The sequence below is a fragment of the Rana temporaria genome, chromosome 1, assembly GCF_905171775.1.
Source record: "Rana temporaria chromosome 1, aRanTem1.1, whole genome shotgun sequence".
Classification (NCBI taxonomy): domain Eukaryota; kingdom Metazoa; phylum Chordata; class Amphibia; order Anura; family Ranidae; genus Rana; species Rana temporaria.
In genome coordinates this window covers 272,473,905-272,497,542 of record NC_053489.1, presented here as the reverse complement: position 1 = coordinate 272,497,542, position 23,638 = coordinate 272,473,905, and the positions used below count along the sequence as shown (strand labels likewise).

The 23,638-nt window shown below is 42.8% G+C and overlaps 1 protein-coding gene across 1 annotated transcript in view; it reads right to left on the bottom strand.

Moving 5' to 3' along the window:
- Positions 1–23,638, bottom strand: part of SLC28A3 (solute carrier family 28 member 3) — a 106,442-nt gene that overhangs the window by 37,787 nt on the left and 45,017 nt on the right. The window contains exon 7 of the mRNA XM_040355523.1: positions 17,716–17,829. Within this exon, the coding sequence (XP_040211457.1) occupies positions 17,716–17,829 (114 nt within the window). The remainder of the gene's footprint in view (positions 1–17,715; positions 17,830–23,638) is intronic.

Here is a 23,638-nt window from a genome sequence, read left to right as displayed (position 1 = left end):
CCAGTTGGCCGTGGCCGTGCCCGTGGTCAGCCCAGAAGGAGCACTCGGCAACATCACTAAGTTGCAGGGGTACTTTTGGGTTTTTTTTTTCTTTTTTTTATTATACTGTACTTATGATTTGGTTTATGTGTGTGAATGATGTGTGAATGTGGGGGGTGGCATTCCTGATAACATAAGGGTGTCACCCTCAGTTTTGGTGGAGTAGGGATCCCCAGGACCAGGGAGAAGTCATCCCAGGTTCCTGAATGGTGTATGAATGCACAGTGACATAATTGGAGCCGTGGCGGGGCGTTACTGCTCCCAAGTACCAAAGGGGGGGGGGGTACTTGGATCTAATCCAATTCGATGTGCATGTGATGTGTCTGTGCTAGGGACCACAGTGGCGTGCATTCATGCATTCTCATTGTGAGATAATTAATGTGCGTTTTGTGTAAAAAAAAGACATTCTCATTGTCATATAAGTAATGTGCATTTTATGTGCAAAGTAAATGTTTAAAGGTCACATAATCTCTGAGTTTTTGTTGTCAAACCAAAAAAAAAAAGATAATTAAGGTCCATTTACTGGGCAAAGATGCCTTCAGCCAGTTGTCTCCTTATTGCCTGGCCCTCAGCAGACCGGGTAGAGGTGGTTGGGGGGGGGGGGGGGTTGCCTGGGTGGGGGGTTAGGTCAGGACATAGAAAAATGGGGCCTAAAACTAAGATTGGGACTTTCAATTGAGGCAATAACTAGCATGCCTCCATCCCCGATAGGTTGAATGAGAGAAACTAAGGGTGGGACTTTAAGGAAGAACATCACTGGCATATGAACCAAAGACATATGGTAAAAAATATTTATTATACAAACAAAGGAGGTATGACATATACACATTAAGATGATAAAATGGTACAATTAGTAACCACCTAGAAATTATATAATAGTACAAATTAGTCCAACAAAACATACATGGTAATGCATAATAGTAATGGGTCTAGGTACATAATTCTAGAGGAAACAAGAGGGTACATGATGGTCTATGATAGGTACTCATAGTGGGGCATCTGGTACATGAGAACCGGCTTTGTAGGGGTAGCATAGAAAAAATAAATAAAAATGAGTTGGTTCATAAAATTGCAATGTTGGAGGGTAAATATTATACATGTACACTGTGACATATCATCGTATAATGGCTCTACGCGTTTCGTGTTCACTTTAACACTCATCAGGAGCAGATACACAGTGTACGGGTATCTATAATAGAGAAAGAAATGCCATAGTAAAGTAATGGACATAATAGGGAACATAGAAAAGAGGGGAACAATAATAGTCCCAAACACTCTCACCTAGTTATAGTAAAATGGGTAGAATCATAAGATGGTACTGTAAGAAAGGGGCAGCTATAAATGGCATCATCCCCGGGAGCTGAATTGGTGACACCTTGGCACGGCAGTAGCGACAACAGTAAACAGTATTGGCCATGAACATCGGATAGTGGATGTCAACAGTGGTAGAATTGATAAAGTCTGTGGTAAAACCCAGAGGTATCTGTGGGGTAAATAATAAATAATTGAAAAATAATAGGTGAAAAGTGAAGTGTAGGGTTGAAGAATTAGACATATGAGTGAAGACATGCACCAGGATGTCCAAAGTGGACATAAATCAAAAAGTAGTAAGGGTGCAGATATAATGATGGAAGCACTGCACCAAAAATAGTGGGTAGGAAGTGTAAAGTTAGAAAGGTAGACATGTGAATAAAGACATGCACCAGCATGTTAAAGGTAAGCATAAGTCAAAAAGATAATAAGGGTGCAGGTGTGATAGTGAAAGCACTGAACCGTAGGTACCTACCCAGCGAGGGTGGATCAAGAGGTGGCACCATAAGGTGTGTAGGGTCCCATGAAGATGATACAATCCGAAGTGATGGCTCAATATGGGTAAGTATATATAGCGGCCGTATACCAAAAGTGGCCAATGAACGCCACGCAGCGTAAATAGGGGGGGAAAGGCCCGCATCGCCGTCCAGGCAGTAACATGCCTGGCGTTGGCGCGCAAACCCTCCTCGTACTAGCCGCAGATGGATAGTCCACGCCCCCATCGCGGCGTCACGAGTGACGTCACCTGTCGAGCGTGGAAGCGTGGCGTCGACACGCAGTGAGAGCCCGACCAACCCTCCCTGAAGGGGAGGGGAGGGGGGGCACCAGAGCGAGTCGCAGCTCCCGGGGACAATGAGAAAGCCAGCCCCAACTGGCAGAGCTGATCTAGGAGGGGAAAAGTTGTAAATAGGATAAAGAAACGTATGGCAAAAGACAGTCACAGTGATATAGGTCATGTTTAAAATAATATGGTAATGTACTTCCATCCCCGATACATTGAAAAATGGGGCCTAAAACTAAGATTGGGACTTTCAATTGAGGCAATAACTAGCATGCCTCCATCCCCGATAGGTTGAATGAGAGAAACTAAGGGTGGGACTTTAAGGAAGAACATCACTGGCATATGAACCAAAGACATATGGTAAAAAATATTTATTATACAAACAAAGGAGGTATGACATATACACATTAAGATGATAAAATGGTACAATTAGTAACCACCTAGAAATTATATAATAGTACAAACTAGTCCAACAAAACATACATGGTAATGCATAATAGTAATGGGTCTAGGTACATAATTCTAGAGGAAACAAGAGGGTACATGATGGTCTATGATAGGTACTCATAGTGGGGCATCTGGTACATGAGAACCGGCTTTGTAGGGGTAGCATAGAAAAAATAAATAAAAATGAGTTGGTTCATAAAATTGCAATGTTGGAGGGTAAATATTATACATGTACACTGTGACATATCATCGTATAATGGCTCTACGCGTTTCGTGTTCACTTTAACACTCATCAGGAGCAGATACACAGTGTACGGGTATCTATAATAGAGAAAGAAATGCCATAGTAAAGTAATGGACATAATAGGGAACATAGAAAAGAGGGGAACAATAATAGTCCCAAACACTCTCACCTAGTTATAGTAAAATGGGTAGAATCATAAGATGGTACTGTAAGAAAGGGGCAGCTATAAATGGCATCATCCCCGGGAGCTGAATTGGTGACACCTTGGCACGGCAGTAGCAACAACAGTAAACAGTATTGGCCATGAACATCGGATAGTGGATGTCAACAGTGGTAGAATTGATAAAGTCTGTGGTAAAACCCAGAGGTATCTGTGGGGTAAATAATAAATAATTGAAAAATAATAGGTGAAAAGTGAAGTGTAGGGTTGAAGAATTAGACATATGAGTGAAGACATGCACCAGGATGTCCAAAGTGGACATAAATCAAAAAGTAGTAAGGGTGCAGATATAATGATGGAAGCACTGCACCAAAAATAGTGGGTAGGAAGTGTAAAGTTAGAAAGGTAGACATGTGAATAAAGACATGCACCAGCATGTTAAAGGTAAGCATAAGTCAAAAAGATAATAAGGGTGCAGGTGTGATAGTGAAAGCACTGAACCGTAGGTACCTACCCAGCGAGGGTGGATCAAGAGGTGGCACCATAAGGTGTGTAGGGTCCCATGAAGATGATACAATCCGAAGTGATGGCTCAATATGGGTAAGTATATATAGCGGCCGTATACCAAAAGTGGCCAATGAACGCCACGCAGCGTAAATAGGGGGGGAAAGGCCCGCATCACCGTCCAGGCAGTAACATGCCTGGCGTTGGCGCGCAAACCCTCCTCGTACTAGCCGCAGATGGATAGTCCACGCCCCCATCGCGGCGTCACGAGTGACGTCACCTGTCGAGCGTGGAAGCGTGGCGTCGACACGCAGTGAGAGCCCGACCAACCCTCCCTGAAGGGGAGGGGAGGGGGGGCACCAGAGCGAGTCGCAGCTCCCGGGGACAATGAGAAAGCCAGCCCCAACTGGCAGAGCTGATCTAGGAGGGGAAAAGTTGTAAATAGGATAAAGAAACGTATGGCAAAAGACAGTCACAGTGATATAGGTCATGTTTAAAATAATATGGTAATGTACTTCCATCCCCGATACATTGAAAAATGGGGCCTAAAACTAAGATTGGGACTTTCAATTGAGGCAATAACTAGCATGCCTCCATCCCCGATAGGTTGAATGAGAGAAACTAAGGGTGGGACTTTAAGGAAGAACATCACTGGCATATGAACCAAAGACATATGGTAAAAAATATTTATTATACAAACAAAGGAGGTATGACATATACACATTAAGATGATAAAATGGTACAATTAGTAACCACCTAGAAATTATATAATAGTACAAATTAGTCCAACAAAACATACATGGTAATGCATAATAGTAATGGGTCTAGGTACATAATTCTAGAGGAAACAAGAGGGTACATGATGGTCTATGATAGGTACTCATAGTGGGGCATCTGGTACATGAGAACCGGCTTTGTAGGGGTAGCATAGAAAAAATAAATAAAAATGAGTTGGTTCATAAAATTGCAATGTTGGAGGGTAAATATTATACATGTACACTGTGACATATCATCGTATAATGGCTCTACGCGTTTCGTGTTCACTTTAACACTCATCAGGAGCAGATACACAGTGTACGGGTATCTATAATAGAGAAAGAAATGCCATAGTAAAGTAATGGACATAATAGGGAACATAGAAAAGAGGGGAACAAGTAGGCAAGTAGGAGGCCGACCCCGGAAACCAGGGGGGGTTTGAGCGTCTGCCGGTCAGTCTGCTGAGGGACAATGCCCGGCAGACCCGCAGTCTGGGTGAAATTAAAAAAACAATGACAAAGGTGGAGCACAGCCTGGGTTTAATGAGGGATTCACTGGGTGACGTGGCCACCAACTCAGTGGGGGTCATCATCTGTTTGTGGGACCTGAAGAACGCCACAACAGGCGTGGCCCAGGAGGTGACTGCCCTGACCCAGGCTGTGCAGGCCAATACCCGGGCTGTGCAGGCCAATACCCGGGCTGGCCAGGCTAATACGGCTGACATCACTGCCTGTCTGACAAGGATAGCCGTGGCCTTGGAGGGCAGGCCAGCAGGAGGACAGACACCAGGGGAGGCTCCTTCTTCCCCTGCACAGACCCCCCCCGTGAAGATACTCCCTCCCCTGCACAGACCCCCCCCGTGAAGATCCCCCAGTTGGCCGTGGCCGTGCCCGTGGTCAGCCCAGAAGGAGCACTCGGCAACATCACTAAGTTGCAGGGGTACTTTTGGGTTTTTTTTTTCTTTTTTTTATTATACTGTACTTATGATTTGGTTTATGTGTGTGAATGATGTGTGAATGTGGGGGGTGGCATTCCTGATAACATAAGGGTGTCACCCTCAGTTTTGGTGGAGTAGGGATCCCCAGGACCAGGGAGAAGTCATCCCAGGTTCCTGAATGGTGTATGAATGCACAGTGACATAATTGGAGCCGTGGCGGGGCGTTACTGCTCCCAAGTACCAAAGGGGGGGGGGTACTTGGATCTAATCCAATTCGATGTGCATGTGATGTGTCTGTGCTAGGGACCACAGTGGCGTGCATTCATGCATTCTCATTGTGAGATAATTAATGTGCGTTTTGTGTAAAAAAAAGACATTCTCATTGTCATATAAGTAATGTGCATTTTATGTGCAAAGTAAATGTTTAAAGGTCACATAATCTCTGAGTTTTTGTTGTCAAACCAAAAAAAAAAAGATAATTAAGGTCCATTTACTGGGCAAAGATGCCTTCAGCCAGTTGTCTCCTTATTGCCTGGCCCTCAGCAGACCGGGTAGAGGTGGTTGGGGGGGGGGGGGGTTGCCTGGGTGGGGGGTTAGGTCAGGACATATCTCAACATGCAGGCCCCTTCTCAGAACAAAATTATGGAGGATGCAACATGCCCCAATAATTTGACAGACAAAGTCTGGGGAATACAAGAGTGTACCCCCAGTCTTGTCAAGGCATCTGAATCTGGACTTGAGAAGGCCAAATGTCCGCTCTACTATTGACCGGGTTTAAATGGAACCTCGTTGAATTTGCGTTCTCCGGGTGTTTGGGGGTTCCTAAAAGGGGTCATGAGATGGGGTCCCAACACATATCCAGAGTCACCTGTAAGGGAAAAGACAGGAGGATATTAGTCATGCATGTGCCCCTTGTGATGTCTGCATCATGGGGGGGGCATACCTGACACCAATGTCACTCACCAATCAGCCAGCTGTCTCCATAAACGTTCATCTCCAAGTCTTGGTAGATCTTGGTCTGCCGTAGAATAAAACTGTTGTGGCACGACCCTGGAAACTTGGCACAAACGTTCCAGATGAGGCCATGGGCATCTACAATCATCTGGACGTTGATGGAATGCCACCCTTTTCTGTTTCTGAACAGGTGTTCAGTTTCATGGGGGGGCTGTAGTGCCACATGCGTGCAATCTATCGCCCCGATGGTCCTTGGGAAGCCAGCAATGCTGTAAAAGTCAGTCATGGCTTGCAGACGTTGCTCCTCCTGGGTGGGCTTGACAAATTGGTTGGTCATGCGCCGCAGTATGGCAGGGACCACCTGATGGACACATCGGCTCATTGTCGACTGCACCATCCCAGCCAGACCTCCAGATGCACGCTGGAATGAGCCTGTAGATAAAAAATGGAGGGTTGCCATAACTTTATGTAGAGGTGGCAGGGCATGGGAGCGTCTGGTTGGGGTGATAAGATCCTCCATAAGTAGTTGGGTGAGCTCCAGGATGGCTTCCCTATCAAACCTGAAGTTGCCATACACTTCATAATCTGGCATTTGAAACAGATCACGCCGTGGCCGATAAACTCTCTCCTGTGCCCTCATCCTCCTCCTCTGTGCCCTCCTCCTCCTTTGTGCCTGTAAGGTGGCAAGTGCCGTCAGAATCATTGATGTCCCAGGCATTTTTCCAGACAGATCCTTCACAAGTATAGCTCTAGTCACTACCTTCAGCAAACCCTTCCACGGCATGTGTAAAATTAGGGCTGCTTTTATAATGTGTAAATTTACACAGAGAAACTAACAGGTGCGCACAGGGCGGAAAATACGCCGCACACACTTAATTTTGTGGATCGCCCTAACTCCCTCATTTGCATCTTTGCCTATCAAAAACAGCGGCGAGACTAGCGTAATTTGCGCCCGGGGATGCGCAGGTGTAACTATTTTAGGTAGGACGGAAAATCCGGAAATCTAGGCTTAACTCGTTTTGAAGATCGGGCGCAAAGATACGCGCCGTGTAAATTTAGAAAACTTTAATTAAGTCCGCGTATCTCTTTTGAGAATTTGGCCCAATGTTTCTTTTGCTTCCACCACCACTCCATTCATTCAATTGCAGCAAGGAGAGAAAGACTGCGTAAGCTCTCAGTTGCTGTAGCAGGGGCTTACACTGGGCTGAGGGCTTTTTTCACTTCCGTGACAGTGATGGTGCTTGGTGAGTGAAAGGAGAGAGGTAAGAAAAAAGAGAATTGATTCCATTTCTACATACCTGGAGATATTGAGTATTTTCTCTGCTCCTGGTGGCTGAACAGATCAGTTGAGGAGCAAAGTAAAGATAAGTATATGATGTTTTTTAGAGGGCCCTGCGTGGGCAAAGAACAGTTTTGCGTTAAAGTAGGGGTGCACCGAAATGGAAATTTCAGAACCGAAACGAAACCGGAAAAAAAAGAAAAATTAATCCGAAACCCGAAAATGACTTTTCTTTTTTTTTTCCTATTTCAATTTTTTAAATAATGGCACAGTGGCTGCATGTGATGGCACAGTGGCTGCGTTTGATGGGCACAGTGGCTGCATGTGATGGCACAGTGGCTGCGTTTGATGGGCACAGTGGCTGCATGTGATGGCACAGTGGCTGCATGTGATGGCACAGTGGCTGCGTTTGATGGGCACAGTGGCTGCGTTTGATGGGCACAGTGGCAACGTGTGTTGGTACAGTGGCTGCATGTGATGGCACAGTGAGGCTGCAATTAAAGTTTTTAAAAAAAAAAACGTTTGTGTGCTTGCATTCTCTGACTACCAAAAAAAACATCAATTGCAGCCTCACTGTGCCACTGTAAAAAAATGGCAGATAACATTTTTTTTTTAATCTACCATTTTCTCATTAAGAAAGTGCTGGTCACCTCAGTCAGTTAAACACCCCCCCCTCCGAATCCAGCCATTTTGTTCTATGATCTAAGTTCTATTTCTAACTTCTTTAACAGGTGCTGCTAGTGCTTACTTTTTTATCAGCACACTGCTTGGTAGGCAGTGTCACAGGCAGCTCCGACACAGCTCCCTGCCCAGCGCTCCGAGTCCTCCCTCGCCTCCGGCCGTGACGTCACGCGGCTCACGCCGCTGGACTACACCAAGAGACTCCCCCTTAGGGGGAGTCAAAAATAAGGAAATGGAGCAATGAGGACTCCGGTGGAGCGCGATCGGCAGTCAGCATACATATTGTACAGTGCCACTGCCGCTGCCCCCGCTCTGTACTGGTCTGGCGGCCGCGGTCTGCGTGAGTATAAGAACTGCGCCCCCTCCTAGACCAAATGGTACCGCCCATGGAGGGCGTTCATTATCGGCAATTGTAATATGTTTCGGCAGGGACCCAAAATTGCTATTTTCGGCCGATATGTATCGGCCACCGATATATCGGTGCATCCCTACTTTAAAGTGCATCTCTGCCTAGACTAAGGATATTTAGGAATTTACATATTCATAACAAACAGTAAAAAGGAGTTTTAAAATAATCCATCACTGACCTATCTAGCTGCATGTGAAGTAATTTATCCACTAAATCAACCATAACAGCTTAGAAACACCTGTTGTGAATTTACATTATTTAGCTGTCAGGCTGCCAAGATTCTACTTCTATAGGAAGTAGGACTGCATTCACCCTAAATAAACATGCATATGTAGGATGCCTGATGTCGCTTAGCATAGTGTGAATGGGAGCTGTAGGTAACAAAAATTCTAATTTCAGTATCTCTTGGGAACATTGAAGATGAATGCCACAGTGCCTATAACTACATAGGTGAACCAAGTTTTACTGCTTTTTCGAATATGTAAATACACTGCTCCAAAAAATTAAAGGAACACTTTGAAAACATATCAGATCTCAACGGGCAAAAATCTCATGCTGGATATATATACTGATATGGACTGGGTAGCGTGTTAGGAATGAAAGGATGGCACATCATTTGATGGAAATGAAAGTTATCCACCTACAGAGGGCTGAATTCAAAGACACCCCGAAAATCAAAGTGAAAAAATTATGCAGCAAGCTAGTCCATTTTTCTGAAATTTCATTGCAACAACTCAAAATGGTCCTTAGTAGTTTGTATGCCCCCCAAGTGCTTGTATGCATGTCTGACAACATCAGGGCATGCTCCTAATGAGACGACGGATGGTGTCCTGGGCTATTTCCTCCCAGATCTGGACCAGAGCATCACTGAGCTCCTGAACAGACTGAGGTGCACCGGATGGCACCGGATGGACCGAAACATAATGTCCCAGAGGTGTTCTTTTGGATTTAGGTCAGGTGAGCGTGGGGGCCATTCAATGGTATCAAATTCTTCCTCCTCCATGAACTGGCTGCATGCTCTCGCCACATGAGGCCGGGCATTGTCGTGCACCAGGAGGAACCCAGGACCCACTGCACCAGCGTAGGGTCTGACAATGGGTCCAAGGATTTCATCCCGATACCTAATGGCAGTCAGGGTGCCACTGTGTAGCCTGTAGAGGTCTATGCCTCCCCAGTCCATCACTGACTCACCACCAAATGGTCATGCTGAACGATGTTACAGGCAGCAGACGTTACACGATGTTACACGGCTTCTCCAGACCCTTTCATGTCTGTCACATATGCTCAGGGTGAACTTGCTCTCATCTGTGAAAAGCATGGGGCACCACTGGCGGACCTGCCAATTCTGGTGTTCAATGAAAAATACCAATCAAGCTCCACAGTGTCTGGCAGTGAGCACAGAGCACACTAGAGGAAATCGGGCCCTCAGGCCACCCCCATGAAGTCTATTTCTGATTGCTTGGTCAGAGACATTCACACCAGTGGCCTGCTGGAGTTCATTTTGTAGGGCTCTGGCAGTGCTCATCCTGTTCTTCCTTGCACAAAGGAGCAGATACCGGTCCTACTGATGGGTTAACCACTTCAGCCCCGGACCATATCCCTTTTTGCGATTCGGCACTGCGTCGCTTTAACTGACAATTGTGCGGTCGTGCGACGTGGCTCCCAAACAAAATTGGCGTCCTTTTTTTTCCCACAAATAGAGCTTTCTTTTGGTGGTATTTGATCACCACTGCGGTTTTAATTTTTTGCGCTATAAACAAAAATAGAACAACAATTTTGAAAAAAAAAAGAACATTTTTTGCTGTAATAAATATCCCCAAAAATATATATAAAAAACATTTTTTTTCCTCAGTTTAGGCCGATACGTATTCTTCTACATATTTTTCATAAAAAAATCGCAATAAGTGTTTATTGATTGGTTTGCGCAAAAGTTATAGCGTCTACAAAATAGGGGTTACACTATGTTTCGGACAATATACTGACTTGCCCCATAATAGGGTGGATTAGATGCTTTTGTTTATGGTTAAAATATATCCATTTTGATGTTTATTATGTTATTGTGAATATTTATTATGTTCGATGGATTTTCAGTACATTCTATTCTTAATGTTGAAAAACTTTTTGTATAATTTCTCAATGAATAACAGTTTCACTCCTTCTCTTTTGGCTCGGACATCTGGCGGAGATTAATTGCCTGCTTCTGACCCTGTCGCATAAGTGGGTATCCGACGGGGTTTAATTTGGTTGGTTTATTGGCCCCCCTGTGCCCCTGTCCCCACGGGATTCCTACCCTTTTCCCTGGTCCTGCTTTCCATTTGGCTCCATTCAGTGATTTCTCCTCCTGATTCAACTTTACATTGCTCACTTTGACGCGGATTTTGCGAGTGACCAGCATTTGATATGCCACTGCAAGTTATCGCAATGTCCGCGCCAAACCAGCTTTCCTGCTCCCCCTTTTTTTGTCCATCTCCTTCCTTTATTATAATTTTCCTCCACTGCTCTTGTTTTTGCTGCTCTAGCCCCTGAGATGCCTTCACAAGATGTAATTCCCCATTCCTCTATCGGTTTGCTGCCTGCTGTGCCCCAGCTGTGCGCTCTGTGTCAGCTGGGCATCTACCCTATAAGGACGCTATGACACGGCCGCATAGCATCATGGGGCTTTTAGGCATGCTTTGCGCATGCGCGGCTTACATCTGCGGCTCGTTCGTGACAGTACAACGTCACTTACCAGCTGCAACGAGGAGCTATATAAAGCCCTTCACCTCTTTGCCTACTGTGCTACTCTGCAGGGACGCTGCACCACAAACCATTGCTGCTGAGGGTAAGCCTCTGTACTGACCCCCCCCCCCCCCCTGACTATTTCAGGTATTTCTTTTTGAATCAAGTTTTACTTCTTTTTGAATCAAGTTTTACTCACTCATATCTGTGCATACTCTGTATTTTTTTAGAACTGGGCGACAATCAGCCTTCTATTTAAACCCAGGCACCATTCCAATCCAATCGGACATATGGTGTGAGTCCTTGCTATTTTTAAAATATCTGTCTCTTTACTTCAAGTCCATACTCTCTATCATTGTAGGCTTTGTATTTAATTTTAATTACTTTTTATTTGTCTGACTTAATTCTTACACAGATAAACCTGTACAAGCAATTTGCTCAGCGTTCCTGCTTCTCTTTTATATTTATTTTATCTCAACTGTCCCTTTAGGTATGCCTTCATAAATCAATATTGCTGTGTCATATATAACAATTTTTGAGTAACAATGATTGTTAGAAGAACCTTTTTTCTCGAATATAGATTTTTTACTTATCAGATAGCTACCATCAGAGGGCTCCTGGATTTGTAGTTGTTTTCAGGTGACTCAGGTTTCCTACTTGGTTCACTGGGCAGTTGTGGGTAGGTTTTCAATCTTCTTACCCGCCAGGGTCTTTAGTGCTTGCATTAGCACTATGTGGGGTTCATTGCGGGGGCGTGGGACCCTTTGGGGTCTGTATATTGAAGCCAAAGGATTGGCGAAACTAGTTGGGAAGACCTGACCACTGGCTTATATCTTAATGTTTTGCTCCCACAATATCTGTATATTGCTCATATGGTTGAACTAAACTTTTCTATCTTTGTGTAACCAATAAAACTTTTTTATTTTTATATATCTGCCTTGTTTGGTTTCTATTTTGGCACCGCAATAATCCCATACTCCTCCGTTCCCTCTTTCAAAATAGTGGTTAGTTTATGGCATTTTTATTAATTTTTATTTTTTACTAGTAATGGCGGCGATCAGCAATTTTTATCGGTACTGCGACCTTATGGCGGACACTTCGGACACTTTTGACACATTTTTGGGACCATTGGCATTTTTATAGCGATCAGTGCTACAAAAATGCATTGATTACTATAAAAATGCCACTGGCAGGGAAGGGGTTAACACTAGGGGGCGAGGAAGGGGTTAATTATGTTCCCTGTGTGTGTTCTAACTGAAGGGGGGATGGGACTGACTAGGGGAAATGACTGATCGCTGTTCATACATTGTATGAACAGACGATCTGTCATTTCTCCCCCTGACAGGACCGGGAGCTGTGTGTTTCGCGACCGCCGGGCACGCGCGTCGGCACCAGGGGCGAGCGGGTGCCTCCAGCGGCGTGCGTGCGCCCTTATTGGCTAAAAAAGCGAGATGACGTATAGCTACGTGATCTCGCGCAGCCGAGCCGACCTGCCGCCGTTTAACTGCGGCGACTGGTCGGCTAGTGGTTAAGGACCTTCTACTGCCTGTCTCCTGGAATCTCCTCCATGCACTTGAGACTGTGAGATGAAAGAAAAATCCTGGATCGCCGCACTCCTCAAAAAACTATGTCTTTATTCAAAACATATAAAAAAAAAAAAAAAAAAAAAATTCAAATGGAAAAAACTGTGCTGGGAGACACGGCAAACCTTCTGGCAATGACAAGTATTGATGTGTTATCCTGAAGGAGTTGGACTGCCTGTGCAACCTTTATAGGGTCCAAGTATCGCCTCGCGCTACCAGTAGTGACACTGACCCTAGCCAAATGCAAAACTAGTGAAAAACAGTCAGAAAAGATGAGTAGGGAAAAAAATGTCAGACACTTCCACCTGAAAAAACATTCCTGTTTTGGAGGTCGTCTCATTGTTGCCCATCTAGTGCACCTGTTGTTAATTTCAATTAACAGCAAAGCAGCTGAAACTGATTAACAACCCCCTCTGTTTACACCCCTCCCCCTCTGCTACTTAACTGACCAGGTCAATATTCCAGGAGTTCTGATTTAAAAGTGTTCCTTTAATTTTTTTTGAGCAGTGTATTTTAAGATGCATAGTCTAGGGACATATTTGCTTCAAGGTGGTCCTACCAATGTACAAACATACAGATGTCTGATTTGACAATGAAGCCAAGACTCCAAATCTGCAAGGTTTAAATTGTGGTAGTCTGTGGCATATTCAGAAACATGAGTAAGTTTACTACTTCCATCAGTTTAAACCCTGTAAATGCATTACAACTATTTACTTTGTAGCTTAATTTTATATTGTTCTGTAGCAGATACCTGAACTAGATGATCATCTCCTCATAATCTTTTGCCAAGAGACGTTAGTACCTGGATGAATTGTTTATGGTGCAGTCAAACAGAATGAAAGAGAAATGTTGAGGATTGACTACTAAAATTCAAATAATGTCGCAAAAATGGAAGCTGTTGACAATTGTAAAATACTGCTGACATTTGGGTTTCTGCAGTGGGACAGTGACAGCCACTGGACTACTGAACTATATGTAATTACACGTTGCACTTACCTATAAATGTACTGTAGATTACACCCTCTGGTTGAACCCCCACACTGACTGACACCTAACCTGATCCAAGGGCTGACTCTGATGCTTAAACATAACCTCACTTAAGCCTCAAAATTACAGTTAACATTAAAGCCCAACTCCAGATAAAAAAAAGTTTTCCCATGACGTGGGGCTGTACCCACACTGCATGGGTCAACTGCTCATTTTGTGCAGGGGAGAGGAGAAAGCTGTATACTCACCCGATCCTCCACTCCACAGGACCCACAGGGACCAGTCTTGTTCGGGGAGCATCAAAGGATAAGGTAATTATATCTCAACCCCCTAGACAAAATTGAGCAGTTAACCTGTGCAGTACAGGCACAGCCCCACTGGATGAGAAAACTTTTTTTTTGCCCAGAGTTGGACCCTAAAACCTAGCCTAATTTTAAAGCATAGATGGATTGAAGTTCTGATGCATTTATGGGCAGTCTGGTTGTGCAAAAGTTGTTCTCTCGACTTTTGTACAACCTGTTTGTCAGGTTCTTTTTTTTTTGCTCGATCCATGTCACTGGCAAGACTAATAATTGTATTCTGACAGCAGGTAACTTTCCTTGCTGTCATAATATAAAAGCTCTGCAGGAGGGATTCCCCCGTCAACACTGAATGTGTTGATAGTAAAATCAAAAAAAAAATCACGTTCAACTCACTGATTGACTGAAAAAAAATCCATCAACTATGGCCTGCCTTAAAGCGGTGGTTCCCCCTTAAAAACAACTTTTTTTTATTCCACTGGCCCCCCACATTACAATCGAATTAAGGCTATTATTTTTTTTTGTCTGCTGTACATACCTTGATACAGCATCTTCACCCGTGCATCCGGGTTGCGAGTCCCGCGGGAGTGGGCGTTCCTCACATGTGTTTGATTGACGTTTTTCGGAAAAACGAGCTCCCCCCTGTCGCGTAAGCCGTGTCACGATTGCCGAAAGGAGCCGAACGGCGATGCGCATGCGCAGTATAGCGCCGACTCGCCGTTCAGCTCCTTTCGCCAACCGTGACGCGGCTTACGCGACAGGGGGAGCTCGTTTTTCCGAAAAACGTCAATCAAACACATGTGAGGAACGCCCACTCCCGCGGGACTCGCAACCCGGATGCACGGGTGAAGATGCTGTATCAAGGTATGTACAGCAGACAAAAAAAAATAATAGCCTTAATTCGATTGTAATGTGGGGGGCCACTGGAATAAAAAAAAGTTGTTTTTAAGGGGGAACCACCCCTTTAATCCCCTAAAACTCAAATCTTGCTGAAGGCATAAGATCACATTTAGTTTGTGGTTTACTTGCCAGTGTAAAATGATATCTGTGATATTGATGTTATTGGGCCTGCCACTGCTGACTAGTTTTAAAGGTGCAGGCTCCAGGGCTGTCATAAGGAGGCGCTGAGCTGGAACAAGCTTGCAATCCAAGAAGTCATATTTTGTAAGTTGGCTATTGATACATTTTTTTGGGCTCAGCCGGGTAGCTGAGCAAAAAAAAAAAAAAATTGGATTTCTCCATCCACACGTTTGAGGACATTTCCTCTCCTCTATTTTATTATTAATAATAATAATTCTGACAGTATGACTTCTCTGCTGCTAGAGTACACTGATCAGCACTGCAGCCAATTTGTTGCAATGCGCTGAACAAACACAAATTTTCCAACAATCTTGTTTAAGAGGAGCTGATCACTAGGTTGGCCCCTCACGAATTGGAACAGCCAGAGATAGATCAAAATTCGTCCAGTCCCTGTTGAACTGGCTGAATTTCTATCCATCTATGGCCTGCTGAGGACATTACCATCTGAATGCTTATTGCAGGTAAGAAACTCACTAGTTAATGAAGCCAAGACTAGGATGGCAACTCAGCAATGCCAAATTTAAAATGTTTATACTCTCAGCTTTCCTTCAAGACAAATCAAAAATGGCTAGTCCTGGATATATTTTAATTACATATAAAGAAATCACCACCACTTGTACTACATCTTAACATCATGATCCACAAAAGAAAAACATTCAACAGACTTCAGTGGTACACATGAGATGACAGCATAATTTTTTATAAAACAGTTCTTTGGATTTATTGTACTTCTTATACAATTGTAATAAAAGCAAGATGTTCCATCAGGGGTCAATATTAATCTTTCACAATATACAATAAAACATTAACAATGTATGTACAAATAACATTACATTTTATTTTTAGACCCACAAGGTCAACATGTTTCTCAGCTTCTTCAGGAGCTCATCTTGGGACTCAAAGAGAGATAAAAAGACTAGATAAAAAGACAAGTTGATTTTTAAGAATTTTTAAAGGGTCACTAAAGGAATTTTTTTTTAGCTAAATAGCTTCCTTTACCTTACTGCAGTCCTGGTTTCATGTCCTCATTGTTTGTTTTTGCTTTGATGTTGCTGTAATTCTGCTCTGTTCTGGACACTTCCTGGTTGTCTGTTTCCTGATCACCACAGTACTGGGAGATTTCTCACTGTGGTGACTAATCAAGTAGGTGTGATTACTGTGTGTCAGCACCAATCCAGTTTTGTTTTACAATCCATCACTGCCCTCTATTGGCTCTCTGGCTCTGTACATCAGAGAACCAAGAAACAACAGCAAAAACAAAACTAAACTGCAGGCACATTATATGATTGTTTTTTATCAATTTTTAATCATATTTAAAAGGAATCAGTTAACTAGTATGTCTCTATACCCTGTAAACAGTCATTTCAGCTAAAACATTTTTTCCTTTAGTGACCCTTTAAGTTGATTTTTAGGAATATACTGACATTTATTTACACTTTACTCCATAATATGCTCACATGCCCCTATGTACTCAGATGCAACACCAAAACTGTGGCAGATGAAGGAGGGTAAAAGATAGGGGAATACATTACTGTACAAGTAGTATAGAGGATGTTTGAGTGTATTCTGCCCCTATTCGCTTCCTTTAGTTACTCAGTGGAGAAAAATGCAAATAAATGTCAGTATATTGTTAGATAAATACTGGTCTTTTTTATCTAGTTTCAACTCTCTCTTTGAATCTCAAGATAAGGTCCTGAAGAAGCTATATATGAGAAACGTGTTGACCTTGTGGATCTAAAAATAATATAAATTATGTGAGTTGTATATACATCATAAATGTTTCATTGTATATTGTGAAAGATTGTTATTGATGATGGAACATATTGCTTTTATTACAATTTTATAAGAAGCACAATAAATGTAAAGAACTTTTTAAGGAAAAAAAATATGGTGTAATCTCATGTATACCAGTAAAGTCCATAGAATTTTTATTTTTTTATCTGGATATATTTTGATCATTCTATACTAGTATCTCCTTTCAAAAATGGTCACTCTACTATTAATATAGTATACATTCTATGCATTGACATATCAGGGACACCTAACAAAACATATGCCGACAAAGGACAAACCCCTGCCACACCCCTGTTACATGGAGAATTAATACGCAAAAAATGGTTGGATTTTATATCTCTTCGGTTTGTTTATACTGACTTTTAAAAATTACAAATGCAACAATTTAGAAATTGGATGAAAGGCATGGCACTGTGTATACACTTTTGAGATTAATAGTGCATGTTTATACAGGTGTAGACATGAGACAAGTGAGGAGGAAAGAGGGACAGAGGGACTTTGTTCCAAAAGAGGGACAGTCCCTCCAAATTAGGGACAGTTGGAAGCGATGTATCCTAGTATTTGCAGAAGGTTTCATATGTTTGACCTAAAACAACATATCAGGGGGGACAGGCTGTTTCTTTTTACATTTTCTTATCACTCTTCACTGCTAAATAGCCAGATAAACAATCTGGCCTAGTGTTTGTAGTTCTAATGAGTTCTTGTCATTTGCATTGCCAGTAAAAAAACTCTATACACTTATAAGCTCTTACTTGCACTTGTATCCCAAGCCAATCAAAGGCATCGAACCCTGGCTTTGTTCTTAGAATTACAAGTCCTAGAAGGAACTGTAGTCCAATGCCCCAAAAAACCTGCCGCCAGTTAACCTAAATAAAAAAGTGGAGTTATGTAGCAATGTTTTAAAATAAAATACAATTAAACGTCATCTTAGTTCATATCAATCACTTTGCAATATAATATATGTTATGTCTATCTCTCGCCAGTTTCCTGTCAGACCAGATGCTAGTACATGCTAAGATTGAGATTTCTTCACTAGGGTGTGTGTGTATGTAAGGAAGAGATAGAATTTACTTTCCTGAAGGAGCCATATGAAATGCTAAGCTGGTTTTGCATTTCTTTTTGTATTGCGCTGAAATTTAGGTCTGCATCTGGTAAGATAGGGATAATGAGATAATAACCTGTCTACCTCTATAATTAGAGAGGTGGACAAGTTAGTATCTTTATTGCATGTGTTTATTTAACAATCTGTTAATAAAACTTGCCAGAGGCATCAGAACCAGCGACTCCACGATTTTTGTTGCGTTTGCCAAAAAATGTAATATATTGTGACAGAAGCACTGAGAAATCCTGTTTGGTGAGCCAAGGGTGTGGTGTGTACCTGATTTAATCAGCGTTGATTGGGCCACAGCTATAATTGTTCCTTTTTAGGGAAAGGAACTTCCTTCACAACTCACAAGGCCTTTTAGAATTCTTGCAAACCTTGGGGAAGCTGGAGCATATTGCTCTGCAGAGAGACAGTGGGGCGGCAGCTTTGACAATAAAAAAACTACCCATTTGAGGCTTTTTTTCACCAATAGATAGCTAAGGAAGGTTGCTGTTATCACAAAATACACACAAAACACACACAAATTGATAGAAAGTTAGTGGTGTGCCAAAATAGGAAAATGTATAGCTTCCAGAAAACAGCCATAAGCAATGGGTAGGAGAGCTTGAAGTTATTTTTAAGTGTGTATGTATGTATGTATATCTATCCATCTATCTATCTATAGAGTTTCATAAAGTATTCAGACCTCCTTCACTTTTCTTAATTGTGTTATGTTGCAGCTTGATACTACAGTTTAATCCATGTTTTTCTCATTATTTTACACTTAGTATCCCATAATCACACAGTGAAAGCAGAACTTTGGAAATGTCTGTGAATTTATTAAAAATAAAAAAATAAAATATCACATGTACTTAAGTATTCAGACCCTTTACTCAGTACTTTGTTGAAGCACCTTTGGCGGCAATTACAGCCTTGATTCTTTTTGCGTATGATGTGACAAGCTTTGCACACCTGCATTGGAGGATTTTCTGCCATTCTTCTTTGTAAATCCTCTCAAGCTCAGTCTGGATGTATGGGGACTGTCAGTGGACAGTCATTTTCAGGTCTCTCTAGAAATGTTCAGTAGGCTTCAAATCGGGGCTCTGGCTGGGCTACTCTAGGACATTCACAGAGTTGTCCCTAAGCCACTCCTGTGTTGTTTTGGCTGCGTGCTTAGGATTCACCGCAGTCTGAGGTCCTGAGTGCTGTGAAACAGGTTTTCATTGAGGATAGCTCTGTACTTTGCTTCATTCAGCTTTCAATCCTGACCAATCTCCCAGTCCCTGCTGCTGGAAAACATCCCCACAGTATGATGTTGCCATCACCACTGTTGGGATGGTATTGGGCAAATGACAATTGGTGCCTGGTTTCCTCCAGATAAAACATATAGAATTGAGGCCTAACAGTTCAATCTTGGTTTTAGCAGACCAGAGAATCTTGTTCCTCACAGTCTCAGAGTCCTTCGGGTACTTTTTTGCAAACTCCAAGCAGGCTTTCATGTGTTTTACCCCGAGGAGAGGTTTCCGTCTAGCCACTCTGCCATGAAGCCCACATCGGTGGAGGGCTACAGTGATGGTTGTCCTTCTGGAACTTTGTTCCATCTCCACACAGGGTCTCTGGAGCTTAGTCAAAGTGACCATCGGGTTCTTGGTTATCTCTCTTACTAAAGTCATTCTCCCTCGATTGCTCAGTTTGGCCGAGCGACCAGCTATTGGAAGAGCCCTGGTTATGCCCTCTGTGCTCTTAGGAACCTTCAGTGCAGCAGAAATGTATTTTTAGCTTTCCCAAGATCTGTATCCTGCAATAATCCTGTCTCTGAGCTGTTTGACCTCATTGATTTTGTTCTGGTACAGTATGCGTTGTCAGCTGTGAGGCCTTTTATAGAGAGGTGTGTACCTATCCAAATCATGTCCAATCAATTTACGTAATTTACCACAGGTGGACTCCAATCAAGGTGTAGAAACAATTCAGCAATGATCAAGAAAAACAGGAGGCACCTAAGCTAAATTTCAAATGTTGTTGCAAAGGGTCTAAATACGTATGCCAATGTGATGTTCCAGTTTTTCCTTTTTAATACATTTGCAAACTTTTCTAAAATGTTATTTTCAATCTGTCATTATGGGGTAGTGAAAGTAGATTAATGAGAAAATAATAATTTTAAACAACTGTATTATCAAGGCTGCAACATAACAAAATTGAAAAAAGTGAAAGGGGGTGTAAATACTTGATCTCTCTCTCTCTCTCTCTCTCTCTCTCTCTCTCTCTCTCTCTCTCTCTCTCTTTTTTTATATATATATTGTGAATACGCATAAAAAAAGCAGTTGTGATTGTACAGGATTAGGGGCAAGAGTAACATACACACACACACACACACACACACACACACACATCTACAAATGTACATGTATTGCTGAGGGGGAATTAGAAGAGTGACACAAGACAGTTGTCTTAGGAAGTGGGTCAAAAGTATAAATCTGGCCTTGTCAATAGGCAAACACAAAGCTTCCCTGTGACTTTCACCATTGTCATGCAAGCCTGGGCACTGCCATGTCGCCAGCAATACCTGGGCACCGCCATGACGCCAGCAACACCCGGGCACTGCCATGTCACCACCAACACCCAGGCACCCCCACATCACAAGCAACACACAGGCATTGCCACGTTGCCAGCAACCCCTGGGCACCGACATGTCGCCAGTAACACCCAATTACCTGGGCATCACCATGCTGCCAGCAACACCTGGCAACGCCATGTCGCCAGTAACACCCAAGCACTGCCTCATTGCCAGCAACTACCAGGCACCACCACATCGCCAGCAACAGCTGGGCACCGCCATGTTGCCAGCAACACCCAGGCACTGCCATGTCGCCAACAACACCTGGGCATGGCCATGCTGCCAGCAACACCTGAGCACCAGTGTCCCACCTTTTTAGATCCAAAGACATCTATTCATGATCAAGCAATGGTGATAGCCTGCATAACTCTTTTTTCATGCAGGGCAACTTTTTTTCCGCCCCCCCCCCCGCAAAGTGCCACCTTAGGCCTGGGTCTTGTCTGCCTAGGTCAAAATACAGCTCTGTGTGTATATATATATATATATACATAGACACACATATATACACACAGTATATACACCCCTCACATTTTTGAAAATATTTTATTATGTCTTTTCATGAGACAACACTGAAGAGATTACACTTTGCTGCAATGTAAAGTAGTGTACTAAAGTAGTGTACAGCTTGTATTACAGTGTAAATTTGCTGTCCCTTTAACCACTTGACCACCGGGCCTATTCTGGCACTTCTCTCCTTCATGTGAAAATCACAATTTTTTTGCTAGAAAATTAACCAGAACCCCCAAACATTATATATTTTTTTTTAGCAGACATCCTAGGGAATAAACTGGCAGTCATTGCAATACTTTTTGTCACACCGTATTTGCGCAGCGGTCTTACAAGAGCACTTTTTTTGGATAAAAATCACTTTTTTGAATTAAAAAATAAGACAACAATAAATTTTGCCCAATTTTTTTATATATTGTGAAAGATAATGTTACGCCGAGTAAAAGGATACCCAACATGTCACGCTTAAAAATTGCGCCCGCTCGTGGCATGGCGTCAAACTTTTACCCTTAAAAATCTCGATAGGCGACGTTTAAAAAATTCTACAGGTTGCATTTTTTGAGTTGCAGAGTAGGTCTAGGGCTAGAATTATTGCTCTCGCTCTAACGATCGTGGCGATACCTCACTTGTGTGGTTTGAATACCCTTTTCATATGCGGGCGCTACTCGCGTATGCGTTCGCTTCTGCGCGCGAGCTCGTCGGGATGGGCCGCTTTAAAAATTTTTTTTTTTGTTTTCTTATTTATTTTTATTTAGTTTTATAATTTTTCCTTTTTAATACATTTGCAAACTTTTCTAAAATGTTATTTTCAATCTGTCATTATGGGGTAGTGAAAGTAGATTAATGAGAAAATAATAATTTTAAACAACTGTATTATCAAGGCTGCAACATAACAAAATTGAAAAAAGTGAAAGGGGGTGTAAATACTTGATCTCTCTCTCTCTCTCTCTCTCTCTCTCTCTCTCTCTCTCTCTCTCTATTTTTATATATATATTGTGAATACGCATAAAAAAAGCAGTTGTGATTGTACAGGATTAGGGGCAAGAGTAACATACACACACACACACACACACACACATCTACAAATGTACATGTATTGCTGAGGGGGAATTAGAAGAGTGACACAAGACAGTTGTCTTAGGAAGTGGGTCAAAAGTATAAATCTGGCCTTGTCAATAGGCAAACACAAAGCTTCCCTGTGACTTTCACCATTGTCATGCAAGCCTGGGCACTGCCATGTCGCCAGCAATACCTGGGCACCGCCATGACGCCAGCAACACCCGGGCACTGCCATGTCACCACCAACACCCAGGCACCCCCACATCACAAGCAACACACAGGCATTGCCACGTTGCCAGCAACCCCTGGGCACCGACATGTCGCCAGTAACACCCAATTACCTGGGCATCACCATGCTGCCAGCAACACCTGGCAACGCCATGTCGCCAGTAACACCCAAGCACTGCCTCATTGCCAGCAACTACCAGGCACCACCACATCGCCAGCAACAGCTGGGCACCGCCATGTTGCCAGCAACACCCAGGCACTGCCATGTCGCCAACAACACCTGGGCATGGCCATGCTGCCAGCAACACCTGAGCACCAGTGTCCCACCTTTTTAGATCCAAAGACATCTATTCATGATCAAGCAATGGTGATAGCCTGCATAACTCTTTTTTCATGCAGGGCAACTTTTTTTCCGCCCCCCCCCCCGCAAAGTGCCACCTTAGGCCTGGGTCTTGTCTGCCTAGGTCAAAATACAGCTCTGTGTGTATATATATATATATACATAGACACAAATATATACACACAGTATATACACCCCTCACATTTTTGAAAATATTTTATTATGTCTTTTCATGAGACAACACTGAAGAGATTACACTTTGCTGCAATGTAAAGTAGTGTACTAAAGTAGTGTACAGCTTGTATTACAGTGTAAATTTGCTGTCCCTTTAACCACTTGACCACCGGGCCTATTCTGGCACTTCTCTCCTTCATGTGAAAATCACAATTTTTTTGCTAGAAAATTAACCAGAACCCCCAAACATTATATATTTTTTTTTAGCAGACATCCTAGGGAATAAACTGGCAGTCATTGCAATACTTTTTGTCACACCGTATTTGCGCAGCGGTCTTACAAGAGCACTTTTTTTGGATAAAAATCACTTTTTTGAATTAAAAAATAAGACAACAATAAATTTTGCCCAATTTTTTTATATATTGTGAAAGATAATGTTACGCCGAGTAAAAGGATACCCAACATGTCACGCTTAAAAATTGCGCCCGCTCGTGGCATGGCGTCAAACTTTTACCCTTAAAAATCTCGATAGGCGACGTTTAAAAAATTCTACAGGTTGCATTTTTTGAGTTGCAGAGTAGGTCTAGGGCTAGAATTATTGCTCTCGCTCTAACGATCGCGGCGATACCTCACTTGTGTGGTTTGAATACCCTTTTCATATGCGGGCGC